The sequence below is a fragment of the Ambystoma mexicanum genome, chromosome 3q (genome assembly GCF_040938575.1).
Source record: "Ambystoma mexicanum isolate Mex_15411 chromosome 3q, UKY_AmexF1_1, whole genome shotgun sequence".
NCBI lineage: Eukaryota > Metazoa > Chordata > Amphibia > Caudata > Ambystomatidae > Ambystoma > Ambystoma mexicanum.
In genome coordinates this window covers 646,047,998-646,066,166 of record NC_090926.1, presented here as the reverse complement: position 1 = coordinate 646,066,166, position 18,169 = coordinate 646,047,998, and the positions used below count along the sequence as shown (strand labels likewise).

At 47.9% G+C, this 18,169-nt stretch overlaps 1 protein-coding gene across 4 annotated transcripts in view; it reads right to left on the bottom strand.

Moving 5' to 3' along the window:
- Nucleotides 1-18,169, bottom strand: part of TBCD (tubulin folding cofactor D) — a 2,839,019-nt gene that overhangs the window by 2,215,479 nt on the left and 605,371 nt on the right. For all 4 annotated transcript variants that reach the window (XM_069654539.1, XM_069654542.1, XM_069654540.1 and 1 more), the window contains exon 10: nucleotides 16,854-16,899. In XM_069654539.1, the coding sequence (XP_069510640.1) occupies nucleotides 16,854-16,899 (46 nt within the window). The remainder of the gene's footprint in view (nucleotides 1-16,853; nucleotides 16,900-18,169) is intronic.

Genomic DNA, 18,169 nt, shown 5'->3' with positions numbered 1-18,169 from the left:
TCTTAGGTAAGTGAATGCCGAGCTCTCCATCTGCCTCGGGGCAGGGTGCTGTAACCAGTTTCTTCACTGGATAGGTAGCGCAGGCCTCTTGACTTCAGAGGACTGCTGTCCGTCGTTTACTGCACGAACGGTAAGTTTTGAGTCATTCAAATGTCTGTAAAGTCTTTAGTAATGATGTCTCTTGTTTTGCAGGGTTCTGGCGATGGCGGATGACGGGCTGAAGTGAGTTGAAGATGGAGCCCGTGTGATGAATAGAAGCGCCTGGAAGCACGTAAGTAAGCGCTTGTTGCCTGCTTCACGATGCGCTCTAACTGTCTTTTTATTTTGCAGGTACGAGTTCGGAGCGGCTGCAGGGTGCCGGAATACCCACTGGATTAGATGTGGAAAGGAGTAATGGCACGTGAGTATTAAAGTTCCCCAATGTCTTAAACGCACCTTGTTTTGTCTTTCAGATGCGGGATGCAGCGCCGAAGGCCTCCGGAGCGTGCGAAGAGTTGGTAAGCTTTTGTCTTTCAGATGCCGGAATGGAGTGTGAAGACCTCCGGAGCGCACAAAGAGTAGGTAAGCCTTTGCCTTTCAGATGCCGGAATGCTAACCTGTTCTTCCTTGTCTTTATAGGTGTTGCTGAAGACTGGATTCAGGATGGTAAGCCTTTTTCCTTAGGCCCAGGACCGGATGCAGAAGACACGATGAGCGTTCTGCTGCAGAGGTTGCAGAATAACGCAAAGCAAGATTCATCCACCGGGTGTGGTTTAAATAGCCTCCTGTAGTGCTTCGGTGTCTCCTTCCACAGCCACGCCTAGGTAAGAAAAGAGTTCCTGCTTTCCAGAAGAGTTCCAGTGTTCTGAATCTAGGGAGTGGCTCCAGCCCCACCCAACAGGAAAAGTAGTTCCAAACAGAAGGGGATCAGAGGCTCAACTGGCAGGCAAGTAAGCAGCATGGTCTGCTGCAGGTAAGTCCACCCAAGCATTATGAGCCCGGCGCTTCCAGCGCTGGGACTGGGCATATTTATGAGCCTGGTGCCACTGGCGCCAGGACTGGGTCCAAAAGGTCCCAATTGTGACTGGTTGGCACTCGGAACCTGGGTTATGGATCTGCTTCCAAGGGAGTTGGGAAAACCCTGACCTTTTGGAAGCAGAGATCATGACAGGCGCCAAGAGACCTAGCGGTATCCGTGTCTTCCTTCATCCCCTTCAAGGCTTCATCAACCTTGTCTCCAAACAGATGTTCTCCTTCACATGGCATGTCTAGAACTTTGTACTGGACTTCAGGTCTAAAAGTAGTACATTTGAGCCACGCTTGTCGACGAAGTACTACGCCATGATTGATTTGTTTGAACCCCGACTCTGCTAGGTCCACCACAATATTAATTGCATGGTTCGAGGCCTCCTCACCATCCCGTACTAGTAACATGGCTGCTTTGCGATGTTCTTCCGGCAGGTGTTCTAGGATAGGGGCTATTTTATGCCACATCTCCCTATCGTAACGCGATACAATCGCCAAGGAGTTGGCTGCTCTTACCGTCGTGGCGCCGACTGAGAGCACCTTATTCCCGAAGGCGTCCTGTCTCCTTGCCTCGCTTTCTGGAGGGGTTGAACATTTTTGCTGTACTCTGGCCTTCCTAGCCGCTGCCGCCGATACCACAGAGTCTGACAGTGGCTGTGATGTTAGACATTTTGGAGTGGACTCCGGAGCTTTAAACTTTTTCTCAATACGCCCCTTAATAGCCGGTTCCGAGAACGGATGACGCATCGTCTTGAGGCCTTATTGCCATACGTGGTCCAGGATTGGGATGGCAAATACAGATTTCCTCCTTTGACCCATGTGATCAAAAAGAAAACAATCTTTCTTTTGCTCCTCAGGAATTAAGCCGAACTCGGAACATGCTTTCCCCATCATTGCATGGAAGGCTCCCACATCATCCGGAGGAGATGGTTGTGCCTGGCTCCTCGTAGACTCTACCTCTACATCCGAATTCCATGTTGGGTCTCTCGACTGTGACCGGGAGATGTCCGACCCTGAGTCACCTCGTATAGAATCGGACTCCGATAGCTCACCCTCCCTCCTGCACTCGAGGACGATCCTTCACCACCTGGGAGGCCGAAGGGCTTTTGGTCGTCGTGCGAGCTGCTTGAGCTTGTTCGTCGACGGAAGGTGCAGAAAATATCGACGATGAAGTGCCAGGCTGAGGGATCTGCGTATCCAGACGCTGCAGGAGCTTCTGAAGTGTATTAAGCACATCCAGAGACAAAACCGTCTGGGGGGTCAGCAACGTCGAGGATAGAGGGACCACACCCCCACTCGCACTCGTCGTCGACGTATTGGAAGGCCGTAGGCCCAAGTCCGACGGCTGCATAACCATGTCACCTTCTCCTTCCACCGACGACCCCGGCAAGGCCGTGTCTTGCAGCAGGACCTCAGGGGGGGCCGGTTCACAAACCTCTGGTTGCCAGGCCATAAATTGAGTCCCCGTCGACGAAGGAATCCCCACCGCTGCTGCCTGAATAGTAATCGGCATCGTCAGCGATACCGGGGTCGACGAGCCAGTCGCCGGCACCGAGCCTTTAGACTTCATAGCCGATTTCGTTGCCGACTTCCCTGCTGAAGCGTCTCGACTCACGGAAGGCCTAGGACGGTCCCCTGAGGAGGATTTTGATGCCGCTTGCCTCTCCGTCTTAGAGGATGAGGAGGACTTTTTGTGTGATGAGGAAGACCCAGCATGCTTCCCCGCATGCTTGTCCGCAGGGCATTTTTCGACAGGCCTCACCTTCTTCGAGGGAGGTTCCGACTTGCTCCTGGAGGCCATGGAGCCAACTTCTGATGCCGGATAGGCACCCGCTCCGTCGTTAAGCCAGTCGACCAACCTTCTTTTCCGGTCTTTAAGGGTTTTTTGGGAGAAACCCTGGCATATCTCGCATGTATCCGCCGTGTGGTGCGGGTGGAGACAGTAGATACAATCCATGTGGGCATCACCTTCATAGACTTTTTTGAGTCCACATGTCGCACAAGGACGGAATAAAGCTTTTCCGGACATATTTTCTTCAGAACGTAACTTCGCCGAAGCGAAAACACAACCTAACTTCAATTAGCAGTAACCGCGAGGATCCCAGTACTTTGAAAGACGGTTGAAATCTGAGGGAGCGCGGGGGCGGGTCCTGTATTTATATCATGGCGTCCTGACGGCGCGGGCACGCATGATACAAAACGAGGTGGATAGGACGCATAAGCGTCGAAAAAGTTTTCCTACGGGAAAGGGTCTATATAATGTACCGGGGATTCCCAGCCTGACGACGGGGAATATTCTAAGCATGTGAATCCATGAAAGATCCAATGCTGGAGAATATGTATATCCCGCTTCTAAACCACTGCTTGTGAGCCAGGCATCCACTAAGCCAAGTCCTGCAAACGTCTCTAAGTTTCGCAGATGGTGTGCCCTGGGCTGTGTGTCCTATCCCACTGCGATGCGATCCTCCCCCGGCATCCACGCCACATTTGAATCTCCGGTTAATATCACGCGACCCTCTTCATTTGACCGGGGAATTCTAATCCCTGAACATTATAAGCGAGAACTTTGAACCAATCGGTACCTCCCCTGTTCCCCTTCCGGCCGCGCTCATCATCTTCCTTGGAGACCCCCTGATATGATACCTGTTCGCCCCGTGTGTGTGCTTTAGATGGCGCATGGCTGTCAACCACCCCCCACCCCTCTCTCCTTCCCAACCCCATTGTCAAAAATCAACTGAGTGCTGCAGCTTCCCATCCTCCTAAACCCCCCATGCAACAACCCAGGCCGGTCCATGGATCCTAGAGACAACTTTGGGGAAGATCCCCGACCATGAACCGGCAAACCACCTGGGTCCCAGGACTGATGAGACACATTACTATTCCTCTCCATGAAATTCCAAGAAGGCCCTGCTCCCCCACTTTCGCTCTCCCTCCCCTCCTGCCAATGCTCCCCCCAACCCCCGTGGCCCCATACAGCAACCCTTCATATGCTCTTGAGCAGTTGTCTAGGTGCCTTCGGATGACTTTGCCCTCCTCCCTGACACCATTTATTTGACTGGCCTTCTAGCCACCTATAGCCTGGTTCAACTGAGCAACTTCATCATCATCCCTACTGCACCTTGTCCTTAATTTTGCACCAGCCCTTTGGCGCACCAGGCCGTTTATTCTCCCTCGCCACCTTTGTCCATTCCCACTGCCGCCTCCTCTGGGCTCCCGGACCTGTGTCCTCAGGGGCAAGGGCCGTTTCACAGCTCTCATGTGAGACCACACTGAGTCCCTCCTCACAGGACGACACTCTGTACTGCCTCCCTTTCCATGTAAATAGCAAGCCAAACAGGAAGATCCACAAATCTCCTCTTGGTTGAGGATATTGACTACCGTTCCCATTAGCTGCCTCTTGTGGAGCGTGCCAGGTCCTGGGAGAGCTGTACCTCAATCCCATTGATTTTTAATGAGGTGGCCGTGTGGGCTGTTTTCAGAGCTTCTTTTTGGCCCTAGGAAGCAAATGCAGCTAGGACATTCTTCGGACGGGCTCCAGGCTCTCTCCTTGCAGGTCTGTGAATTCTATCCAGGCAACCCTCGTCTGGTTGTACCTCCATAAGTAGCTCTGCAAAGGAGGACAGGACTGTCGATTTAAGGTCCTTATCCGTGACCACCTCCAGGACATTCTTGATGCGTATGTTTCAACAATGTGAACAGGTTATGCGACAGTGTACTACTCTCCCCCGAAAAGGGCACAAAACAACCATAAATCATTAATGCAATTATAGAGCAAGTATTTTGAACACAAAAACAGACGGACACAATAACTCACAACCACGCACTCTTAGAAGATAAATCAGCTCTTTACGGCTATTTATTCAAAGCTTACAAATACATAGAAAGAAATCATAAAAATAATAAGGTCATAGATCACAGAAGAAGTAAAGAAGTCAAAAAGAAATACATCACCGTGAGCGTAATAGAAGTCCTCATCTCGTCCAGAAGCGGCTGGAAGACCCCAGCGACAGCCAGGCCGAGAGTTCCACAGCTCACAGGAAGGCCAGACGAAAGCGTCCTTCTCTGGCTGAAGTCTCACCTGACACCCTCCGGGTTTCCGCATATATACACATTCCACAAAGGGGAGTTAATTCTCGAACATTCTGGAAATTGCGCCTGCGCAGTTGAGGAACAGCCGTCGGTTGCCAGCTGGGTCAATCGAGAGCTCCCCTCAAGGAACGCAGGGCCTCCCTGCTCTAAAAACACGCTCCACGGAGAACAGTAGCAAGCCATAACAACGTTAGCTTTCCCAGCAGAAATGGACTTGACTGCATACCAGGTTTGGAAAAGCATGGTTGTCTCAGCACTATGAATCTAACACTTCAGCAAAATGTGTGCAGCCTTTCAATGCGGTGTGAAGTAAATATCCAAAATGGCTCAGAGCGCTCCCAGAATGCATTGCGCGCCCGCGCCATTTTGAACCAAGCATAAATCAAGCATAACAGACAGCCCAGCTAGTTGTTCCACTGCTAAATCAGTTTTCATAGAATCATCAGCTAGTTCTTGGAGGGCCTGTTCATTCGTGTCTACGCGTTCCTCCAATTTCGAGGGCTCCCTTTTGATCTCCTGCACGCTCCCTTGAAATCAGTTCTCAAGGACAAAAACTGTTCTTGAAATGATCCTGTGATTGGTGTCTGGAGGTCCGCTAAGCACGGCACCAGAACTTCTTTGTTGACTGCCAGGGGGCTCGACTGACGTGGTTCCGCCTCCGCCCATGCCCTCATCCAGGGGTGGTGCGGGCTTTAGGACCTTCTGCTTGTCCAGCTACCAACACCTGTTTAGTGAGCCCTCTGCCCCCTGAGAGGCAGATGCTGGGTGATCCGAAGTCTACTTGGTCCTTCCCCAGCCCTTGCTTTTCAACATGTGGTGATCTGGAGGTCACATTATGGCTCGTTGCTGCCTGTGCGGCGCTCGCCTTGATGCAAGGACTCGCACCCCTCAGACCACAGTGGACTGCTCCTTACACTGACCTGCCCTACCGGGCTGGCCGCATATCTCATTGCTGCTGTCATGTGCAGCAGGCACCTGTATGCTCAAAGTACTCAGTGACCCCCAAGTAGGCCAGATGTAGACTCCTTATGATGGGCCACGGACACTGCTCAGCTTGCTCCTCCTAACCTTCTCCACCTATGTGGCTAGTGTCTTCTATCAATTCTCTGTGCCACAATCCCCTTGGAGGGTTCCACACTGTCTGGGAGCCAAGCCACCTACACAGCCCCAGGGTCCTTTACTGCTGCAGCTGAGGCCAACAAGCACCACAGGCTCAAATGTGTTTGTGGTTACTTAAGATTTTACACAATGATAGATAAAAAACATAGTATATACAATAAAGAATACACACAAATGACTGCTTTACCAGTACATTACATTGTTAGTGCAGACCGTGTAATAAACATTTTTGCAACAATCAATAAGGTCAGGCAAAGTGCTGGGTGGTCGTGGTCTTATTTATAGATCAAGAGAGAGAAGCCACATTTTGGTTTCTTTCCTAAATGTCTAGTACGAAGGGGCTGATCTTAAGGACCCACGAATGGAGTTCCACAGTTGGGCTGCCATGACTGGGAAGCTGCTGCCCCCTGCTTTCTTGAGCTTGAAGTTCTATTGTTTTTTGACCTTGAGAGACTGGGACCAATGCGAAAGGACTTCATTTGAAGGAGGGGTGCAATAACGTAAGAGTCTATAAGGCTGAGAATTCTGAAACTACACCGAGTTTCATGTTAGTTCAGTATATGAAAAATCATTGCCACAGAGTGCAATTTACGGACTGCATTGCTCAGAGACAATGGAAATGGCAAATATAATGTAAGTAACTCTTTAGACGATTTTATACCAGAATATAATAACAATAGCATTCAGTTAAAGACAGGTTAAGTTGTACTTGCTCGTTCTGTGTGGAATATTACAATGAAGAGCAAGTAAAACATTTGTGGGATCGTCTTTCTAACGGGCACATGGGCATGCATTTGCCCATTCGACACGCATGTAGACAAATAGCCGTTTCTCAGTGGTTCAACGTTAATAAATCATTACATTGTGTGTTAACCTCGATTTCTTTCATCAGTTTTCGCATTACTTTTAGGGCCGAACATACTCCATTGCACTATCCTCGCAAACAAATAGTTTCACCTCGGCCCTAATAAATAAAATGAATAATAGTAATAAAGATCGGCTGGCGAGACTAATTTCAATTTTTATGTTTTCAAAACAGGTACATCCTACCGTACTGCGGTATTGCCACCTATTCCAGACCCCGGCCGACGCATTCTTCAATCACCAACTGCAGCTTCTTGGTTTGGTTTATTATTTGTAATGCGCGAGCATACCCTAAGGTAACAGGGCGCAGCCTTTACATGGATATGCGAAGCTTAGTTACAACAATCATAAGATATACATAAACACAATAAAAATAAAACACGGTAATGTACATATATATACAGGTAAGCACAGTTGTTACAGAGTGTGCAGCAGGTATGGGTGGGGCAAGTTAAACACCAGCGTGAGTTTGATGCTTACTTTTCAACCATGAGACTACCTTCAATCAGAAGCTTTGATAAGGTAGGGCCCTTCTGAGAGTAGGCGGTAGTGAGTTCCACAACTTAGCTGCTTGCACTGGGAAGCTGTTACCCCCTATTGAAGAACGCTTAAAGTTAGGGATAGAGAGGCAATCCTTCTAAGCTGTTCTTATCGGTCTCTCAGAGGACTGTCTATGGAATCTGTCAGATAGGTAGGGGCGGCGTTGTTAAGGGATTTAGGAGTGAGGGATGCCATTTTTAGGGTGATTTTATCTTTGATAGAGAGCCAGTTGTTCTGTTGGCTGTGTCCAGTGATGTGCTCTCTTTTAGAAATGGCGAAGGCCGCTCTGAGAGCATTATTCTGAAGAGTTTGTAGTTTGCTAGTGGTGGCTTTCGAGGATCCCAGATAGAGGGCATTGCAGTAGTCCAGGCGAGACAGAATGAGGGCTCTAGCGATGGTGAGGCAACTAGCATCTGACAGGAAGGGTTTGGCAGTGCGGATCAATTTGCACGTATATGCCGTGGAGGAGGCTAAGGAGTTTACCTGTTTTTTGAGAGTGAAGTTAGAGTCCAGGTAAAAGCCCAGTGTTTTAACTACTTGTTCCACTTTGATGCTGTTCCCATCGATCAGGAAGGAACTATAGGCAGGGCTTAGTTTCTTTAGAGTAGTGGAGGTGCCTAAGATGATGAGTTCAGTTTTATCATCATTCAGGCATAGCCCATGTGTGGCCATCCATGCCTGGGTGATGATGTATACTCTATTAACCAAGGCCAAATCCTTTTCACAATCTCCAGAAAGTGGAAGGAGGATCTGAGTATCATCTGCATAGTTAGTGTAGGTGATACCGAGATGATCCAAATCATCGAAAAGGGGCTTGGTAAAAATATTGTACAATGTAGGGGAGACACAGGAGCCCTGTGGCACGCTACATGTGATGGGTATAGGATCTGCTGCCGCTGTAGGTGAGAAGACCCTCATGGTTCTGTCATTGAGAAAAGATCTGATCCAGGTGATAGCCTTGGCCGAGAAGTGGGCTGAGTTGTCGAGGTGTGTGCACAGGACGGAGTGATCGACCAAATCGAAAGCTGCAGAGAGGTCAAGGAGGAGCAGTAGGGCTGCTTGGCCATTGTCTCTGAGCTTATCAACTTGTGCTTTCAGGTCGATGAGAGCAGTTTCAGTCCCGTGTTGGGGCCTGAAGCCTGATTGTCCCGCTCCTAAGAGGTGGTGTTCTTCCAGGTGCCTCTGTATTTGTACATAGGCGACCTTATCCAAGATTTTTAGAAGGAAGGGTATGTTGTTATGGGTCTGTAATTAGTAGGCGTGGCCGGGTCAGGTGTAGGTTTTTTTTAAGTAGGGGGAGTTGTTCTTGTAAACAACTGCACTACCTCAACTATCTTATGGGACGATCGCCAAGGGCCCATATGCCCTTAGGCAGTACTAGCGGCTAGAAGCAACATATCAACCTTTACGGTGGCCTAATGTCTAGTTGTTGGAACAGCCTTGCGATTCACCATGCGACCAAAGTGCTTCTTTTAACGAAAACCAACACCCTGTGTACCATAAAGGAACAGCGCGTGACTCACGATAAACTTTAGTGGATTTGCGGATCGAGAGCGAAGAAAAAGAATTCCATTCCGATTTAATATGCCAATTGCTGAATATTCTCTAAACATTTAATGTCAAATAAATGTACTTTACCAAATGTACAATCTTGCTGTTTGATTTTAAAGTACAGTTTCATATTTCGATTGTGGCGCGCTGTGTTGTGAGTTGATCTGTGTTGGTTTTCGGGTTCTGTGTGAAGTCGCGTATAAGGCGACTGGGCGCATTTGCCTACGCAGCACAGTAACGTCACAGAGAGAGTCGGGGGATATGAATGTTTTGATAATGTCAGGCTCAGGGGCGGGGGATATGATTTAGTGCCGCAAAAGGGTGATGCAGCAAGTGATAAGATTATCACAAAATGGCGGTGCCCTACTGCCTGTTTTTGCGTGTGTTTAATGGATGAAAACTCGGGTAAGGTCCATAGGAAATGTTTCGAATATCGAGCGACTTAGGCTTAAAAACACATGGCCGACCCGTAGGGACAATAAAAATTTCTGACCAAACCATTCCTTTAAGGCAGTTAGGATGTAGGGATCTGATAGGACGTTCAGAGGTGTGTTTTGTGAATTTGTCCACTACGTATTTGGGGGGCAAGTTGGACAGACATTTAAAGGTCAGGGTTAAGGATTTAAATTTGATTATGTCCTTGATGGCTAGTCATTTAGCAGAGCGCCTGGCATTAGAGATCTGCTGCATTCTAGGGATACTTAATACTGTTCTAAGGGCATTGTTTTGTCGAGTTTGCAGTTTGGCGATATTCTGTTCGCTGGACCCTAGGTAGTGTGTGTTACAATAGCCTAATTTAGACAGAATAAGGGATCTTGCCAACGTAATGCAACTGTCGGTACATAGAAACGGTTTACGTGCGTTGATGAGTTTGCATGTATAACTGGTGGCTGAGGCAGTAGCATTGACTTGTTTAAGTTCATCGCTGAATCCAGGTAGAAGCCTAGTGTCTTTACCTCTTTGGAAACATTGGTGCTTAAGCCGTCAATGTTGAATATCTTACATTAGTTACTAAGTTTGTTGAGTCTAACTGATGATCCGATAAGCAAGAGCTCTGTCTTGTCATCATGGAGACGAAGGCCGTGTATGGCCATCCAGTCTTGAAGGACAAGGAAGATTTTGTTAACCCGTGCGGCATCTGTCTTATAATCGCCTGTAATGGGAATGAGAATCTGGGTGTCATCCTCATAGTTAGTGTATGAGACACCCAGATTATTGAGGTCATCAAACAGAGGCTTAGTAAAAATATTGTACATGGTGGGTGAGACGCAGGAGACCTGAGGTACCCCACAGGTAACAGGTACTGGGTCAGCTGATGCAGTAGATGAAAACACTCTCATGGAGTGGTTGTCTAAGAAGGACTGGATCCAGGCAGTGGCTTCCTTAGAGGAATGGGCAGCTGAGGTCAGATGTTTTCAGAGGAACTTGTGGTCCACCAAATCAAAAGCGGCTGACAGGTCTAAGAGAAGGAGGATGGCTAGGTCCCCTTTGTCCTTCAGCTCATCCATTTGGACTTTCAGGTCAATAAGTGTTGTTTCAGTTCCGTGTCTTGGCCTGAAGCCTGATTGGTGGAGACCTAGCAGGTTATTGGTTTCTGGATAGGTTTGAATCTGGAGATAAGCTGCCTTGTCTAATATGTTTAGTAAAAAAGGAACCGTTGTAATCGGTCTGTAATTTGTGGGAATGCTAGGGTCTAGGCTTGGGTTTTTGTTAAGAGGGGGAGACCCCACACCTCTTTCACATTAGTGGGAACTGTGCATGCATAGAAAGAGGAGTTCATTAGTCTAGTAATGACAGCTAAGATAGCATGGGTCACCCTGCTACTCCTCACCTTTCTAGGGCAACTCCACGGAGCTGGCGCTGTCTCGGCTGCGTCCGGGGGTCACTGCGATGGTCAGAGGGCAGGGGAGCCGGCCCAACATGTTTTATCTGTGCTGGGCTGCCTGTTGCAAAGTCCTTACTCTTGCTGCTATTCCTTCTGCCTCCAATGCTCGTCCCAATGATTTTTGGGCAGGAAAGCCGGGGCTGCTATCCTTACAGTGGTGGCCTGCACATTGTGAAGTAGTCCTGTCTGCAATTTATGTCTGTGCATGCCTGTGTGCAGTATCCATGCTGTGCTTCCTTTATTTTGCCTCTGCTTTATTTTACAGCTCCTTTGCGATGCCCGCTATTAAAGGCCCTTCACCCCCCCCCCCGCCAGGGCCGCAGTGTTCCAATGCTGAGGATGAGCCTGAGGTTAGCCACTTCATTTCAGCTGCCCTTTTGTTTCAGGGCTGAAAGTTCAGTGTTGTACCAAGTGTTAGGCTTTGAAGCAGGTTTCAGATGTACCCTCATGACTGGGGCAAGAACGTCAAGAGTGTTGGTGATGGAAGGATGGAGGTTGCTGCAGGTAGAGTCAGAGGTAGGTGGAGGTGAAGGCAGCCGCACTCACTCGTTTCATTGGGCGGATGTTAGTGAACGAGGTTGGTGGGACTTTTGGGGGGGCAGTCAGGGGGCCAATGGGGTCCAGCGGAGAGAGTGGCCTGACCAGGAGAGAGGGGTGACTAATGGGGGGGAGCAAGAGAGAGGTCAGAGTGTATGGGAGCATCCAGAGTGCGTCCAGCTGTGTGGGTTGGCCTGGAAGGGAGAATGGTGAGGGGAAGCGAGGTGCAGAGGTCAGTGAATAGAGTGGCTGTAGAGCCAGAGGAGTCTAGTTGAATGTTGCAATCAACCAGGAGAAGGTTAGAGGTGGATGAAAGTAAGGCAAGCAGAATTCAGCCAAATAAGTTCGGTAAGTTCAAATAAAATACAAATACAAACATGCAAAACCTTCTTACTCAATCTCCCACTGTCACAGGTTTCCCCCCCTTCTCACCTGTCTGTGTTGTTTATTGAAGTTCTTTGATGGAGTCTTCTTGCGCACAGTTCGGGTCTTGTATAACCCTGTGTGTACATCCTCGGGTTCCAGCGTGCGTTCGGGGATCCGACTCCTGGAACATTCAGAATGTCCGGGAAGTCCTGGAAAACGATGAAGAGTGTACTCTGAGACGGGTACACGGAGATCCGGGATGCAAGAGGTAATAAAGAGGAAGGGAATGAATGAGGAGGAAAAATAGGGGCCAGGAACCAGGAATCAAAGAAGTTGGCGAGAGCGAACTACGATAGCGCACGTCAAGCGGTAGCGTTGAGACGCGCAGTGCCATGGGGGCGTGGCTTCTTTATAGAACGTGCTGCGTCCGACGCGGAAGCTGGTAAACAGCATTTTGTGTTTGACGGCCATGTTGGGAGAACCGCTGAGTGCAAGCCCCTACGTGTCGGGGACCACGAAGTCCAAAAGGGACGCGTCTGATGGTTCATGACAGCATGCCTCCTCCGAAGGCCTGTCCCTCCGGGTTTGCCCAGGTGTATAAGATGATACCTTCTGAGTAATCTGGGGGCATTTAGGTTTGAGATCAGTTCCCAGGTGCGTTCACTAGGAGGGTACCCTTTCCACTCAACCAGGTACTATAGCTGACCACGTCTGTACCTGGAGTCACATATTCTGGACATTTCGTATTCCAGCTGGTCATCGACAATTATAGGGGTAGACCTCGGGGCAGTCCGGGAGGACTGGACGTATGGTTTCATTAGAGACCTGTGAAACACTGTATGGATCCTATTCCAGGAGTCTGGTAGTTTGAGTCGGAAGGCCACTGGGTTGATGATTTCCTTTATGGAAAAGGGGCAATAGTACTGGGGAGCCAACTTATTCGGCCGTAAATGTCGAGGCAGTAGTTGCGAGGATAACCAGACCTCATCACCCACTGCATAGGAAGGCCCTGGTCTTCTTTTGGAGTCCGCATAATGCTTGGTGTTAGTTCGGGCCCTTTCTAGGTGTTCCTTGGCTTCCTTGTGTACGTTGAGTGTTTCAATCCAGGAGTCGACTGTAGGTACTGGTGTAGGATGTGGGAGAATGGAAGGTAGAACCGAAGGGTGGGATCCTTGGCTGCAAAAAAAAGGGATGGTCTTAACAGCGAGTGATCTGAATTGTTCTAGGAGAATTCAGCCACTGGTATTAAGAGTGACCAATTATCCTGTACCTTGGTGGTGAAACAACGAAGATATTGCTCTAGGGTTTGGTTCACACGTTCAGTAGCTCCGTTAGTCTGTGGATGATAACCTGAAGAGAGGGCGCGTTGGATTCCTAGTATACAGCATAAGTGTTTCCAAAATTGAGAGATGTATTGAGGTCCTCTGTCTGATATGATCTTGGAAGGGAGTCCATGAAGTCGAAATATGTGTTCCAGGAAGATTCCAGCAAGTTCTGAGGAAGATGGTAGTTTATACAATGGTGTAAAATGAGCCATGTGAGTGAATAAATCAATGGTGACCATGATAGTCGTGTATCCCCTGGAAGGTGGCAATTCCACAATAAAGTCCGTAGCGATGAATTCCCAGGGCCTTGTCGGTAGCGTAGGTTGAAGTAGGAGACCCGCCGGTTTCTTGTTGTCATGCTTGTTCTGATTGCAGACTGCACAGGCTTGGATGTACAGTTGAATGTCAACTTTCATTCTTGGCCACCAGAATTGTCTATGTATTAGACAAAGAGTGTTGGTGATGCCACGATGTCCTGAGTGAAGGTCATCATGACAGAGGTTTATAATCCTTTGTTGTAGTCTCTGTGTGGGAATGACCAGGCCATTATCCTTGAACAGATACCCGTCCCTTGTTCTAAGATTCCATCAATTCTTCCCTGTAAAATCCTTCCAGATCTCAGAGGACTGGGTTTGCATCCGAATGTCTTCCAGGAGGCCGATTGCTTGGGCTACAATAATTGTGTGGGGAAACATCTTTGGGAAGGACCAATCTTCAAGAGTTTCGTAGTCGGGTCGTCGGGATAAGGCGTCAGCAATTATGTTCTGTGTTCCAGGGACATGATGGATCTGGAACTGGTATTGGGCAAAGAAGAAGGCCCAACGGGCTTGACGACTATTCCTACATTCCAGGGATTGTAAAACTTGAAGATTCCAATGGTCTGTACGGACCTGAACAGGATGTTTGCTCCCAGAAGTAGATGACGCCACTCTCTGAAGGCTTGACAAATGGCTAACAGTTCCTTTTCCAAAACAGAATAATGAGACTCGCTGGGAGGTAGGGTTCGTGAAAGGTAAGCAATGGGATGTTCCAAGTTGTCCTCGAATTCCTGCTTTAGAACTGCTTCAATGGCGTAGTTAGAGGCATCTGTCTCCACTAGGAAAGGTCGATTGATGTCAGGTTGAGCCAGGATGGGGGCTTGTGTAAACTCTGCCTTCAATCGTTGCAACGCTTCATCTTTGGCTGCTGTCCAGTTGATGTATGGGTTGTGCTTCTGTAACCAGGGCATACCCAGTACCATGGGGTAATGGGCAGACTTTATGATGTGAAATTTGATCACCTCTCGATGATGGTTTATCGAGAGCTGGATCTCTTTGGTTTGTAGGGTTATGGGTCCTGAAGAGAGAGGTCTTCCATCGATAGCCTCTACAGGTTGCATAATGCCTCGAGTTTCATATGGAATGTGGTGGGTAGTGACCCAATCTTGATCTTTAAATATCCAACCATGGCTCCACAATCCACCAGTGCCAAAATGGGGTAGGTTTCTTTCTTGGATAGCAATAGAAAGGCCTGCAAGATCACAAGTTGTTTTGTACAGGAGAGTTCAAGGATGGAATAGATATGGAGCAAACATCTCTCTCCCGAAGCTGTGCTCCTTCTAGGATCGGGAGCTGGTGTTTCCCGAACGCCGTGAAGGAGCTAAGGGACATTCTCTCACAAGAGGTTTGCCTGAGGCACAATACATACACAGCCCAGTATGAATCCGTCGCATTCTTTCTTGCGGGGATATGGGTCGCGGAAGGCCCCCAGTTGCATGGGTTCTGGATCTGTAGTGGAGGCAGGAGTGGGCACAGCCATAGAGGAAGGTTCTATGGAGGTCTTTTGATAAGGCACTCTGGTCTTTTTCTTTTCTGCCTTCGTTTCCTGGATACGGAAGTCTATCTGTAAAGAGAGGTCCATAAGAGCCTGGAAGGAACCTGGGCGAGCCACTCTGGCTAGCTCATCTTTTATTTCTTCATTCAGACCCCTTCGAAAAAGGGTAAAGTAGGCTTCTGAGGACCAATCTGCTTCTTTGGCCAGTTGCTTAAAGCGTGTCACATATTTAAGCATATCCTGGGAACCTTGTTGGAAATCCAGTAGGCATTCCTGGGCACTGTAGACCTGTTCTGGGCAGTCAAACATGGTCTTTAGAGCCCGTACAAATCCATCATAGTCATCCAGGAGGGCATCTCCAGAATTAACTAAGTTAATGCATTTCTGGAAAGATGCAAAATCATGAAGCCCACCTTTGCCCTGGGGGTAGAGAAGTAGTAGGGCTTAAAGGTAAAGTGGACTAAACACGAATCAAGGAATCCGTGAAGGGTTTTTGAAGAACTGTCGTATTTATCTACTACTCCTCCCAGCAATACGCTTTCCTTGGTTGCGGAATCACAGGACAGGACTAATTGTTTCAATGCTGCATTCTCGGCTTTAAGATTCTGCACTTCTGTTGTTAACTCCAGCATGCCGCGCATGAGGTCTTGAACTGCCACCTCCTTGTCCGTATCAATTGCAGTTTGTTGGCGTTTCAATCTGTCACAGGTTTCCCCTCCTTCTCACCTGTCTGTGTTGTTTATTGGAGTTCTTTGATGGAATCTTCTTGCGCACAATTCGGGTCTTGTATAACCCTGTGCGTACATTCTCTGGTTCCAGCGTGCGTTCGGCGATCCGACTCCTGGAACGTTCAGAATGTCCGGGAAGTCCTGGAAAACGATGAAGCGTGTACTCGGAGACGGGTACACGGAGATCCGGGATGCAAGAGGTAATAAAGAGGAAGGGAATGAATGAGGAGGAAAAATAGGGGCCAGGAACCAAAGAAGTTGGCGAGAGAGAACTACGATAGCGCACGTCTTGCCACTGCAAGCGGTAGCGTTGGGACACGCGGGGGCGTGGCTTCTTTATAGAACGTGCTGCATCTGATGCGGAAGCTGGTAAACAGCGTTCCGTGTTTGACGGCCATGTTGGGAGAACCGCTGAGTGCAAGCCCCTACATGTCAGGGACCAGGGAGTCCAAAAGGGACACGTCCGATGGTTCATGACACCCACTGACCTCTCATGTCCATGGGATGCCAGATATATGTGGCTGTACTCTTCATGCCAACCTTTAAAAGTTCACTTAACACATTTTTGAAGCCACAGTCGATTCAAACTATGACCCAAACCATTTCAATTCCACTTCAAACTGGGCCAAAACCACATTTTAAACCAATAATATGTGCAAGATATTAATCCAAATCGCACAAGAAAGCTTTTTCAGATGAAGTGCTGCTAATCAGTTCAACCCTATAGAGAATTGTGAGACAATAGCAAATCTGAATAACGCAGCGTATTCTGTGACCTTTCCAAATGGTATATCAATATTGTTCACATTTCTTCATAAAGGATGCTGATATGTGAAAGAATCTTTTCATGATTAATTAAATCACATTGAAGGGCCATATGAATAAGGATGTAGTGGTGCCAACCATATAAATAGTAAGATTTACAAATTTGACTAAAAAAAATACTTTTCTTATAAAACTCAAGGAGAAAACGCTACCTATAATTACAGTTCGAGTTTAATAGCAATACAAAACAAATCTGTGTATCCTTACCATATGGAAAGCAATCTTCTCTTTTTCCGTGCTTGAAAAGTTGTGCCTGTGAAAGTGACAATACGGTTAGAACGTTAGCAATCATAAAAATGGGAATCAAAATGATATAGAAGTGTGTCAAAAGAAAAGCTGAAAATGGATGAATTGAGTTGGTATTCCAACACCTTTTTTCTAGAGTTTACATCAATTGAAGCTAGTCTTTTTTTAAAAAAACGTTGTGTGTCACGTCATAGCTACAACACATACAATATCAAAGAAGCATATGATAAAAATGTATATCTTCTATACACATTGTGATTCTCTAATTTTACAAATTCAAATTACGTTCTTGAGGGGCTGTCTTCATCTGACAGCATGTCACACAGATATATTCTGAACTGAGTCCAAATGTCTTTTGGCCGAATCGTTCTGGGAAATGTCATCACGTACTGTTGCTCACATTCATTTGTATAAGTGAGTTTTCGAAGAAAATGGTATATACGAGGTGCATGTGTGCTTTTCCAGTTCTGGAGTATGCATTTTTTAGCTACAGCACAAGTGACATTAAACAACAATCTATTCCCCTCTGCCATTTTCCCTATATCGCCAAAGAACAAGATACTCTCTTACCTGGCAACGTTCTTTCGATGGGATGGTCCGACGACGTATTCCATGTCTATGACAGTAATCACCACAGCTGTGCAGCTTCGGAAAATCTTTCGGCGTCTGCGTCCTGCGTCGATGACGTTGATACGCCGTCCTCGAGGACCTCCTCCGACAGCACCAGATGTTACAAGTAGGACGCACAACGCCCGCAGCCTCAGTTGTAGTTTTTTCCCAGAACGTGTGGCACCAGTCTTCTGCCCCGGGGTGGACTGGGAGCCAAAAGAGGCCCTGGAAAAATGTTTCAAAGTGGCCCAATATTACACATTTTCAGGAAGCTCAACCATTTTCCTATGAGAACATTTGGAAATACCACAGAAAAGAGGCCCAGAGTGCATAGGCCTACCGGGAAATCTCCAGAGTTCCTGATAGGCCAGTCCACCCCTGCTTCTGCCAGTCTGACCACACAAAGCCTTGCGGAAACGTACGCTGCAATCGCTTAAGAAATTCTGCAGCGGGGAAGGCAGGGAGCGATATGGAATACGTCGTAGGACCATGCCATAGAAAGAACGTTACCAGGTAAGAGAGTAACTTGTTCTTCGAGGGGATTGGGTCTTCCGACGTATTCCATATCTATGACAGACTCCCAAAGCAGTACCAATGCAAGGAGGTGGGAAAAGAATTTAGAATACAGAAATTTAGAATGCCCAATCAAATTGCGGAGCAAAGGACCG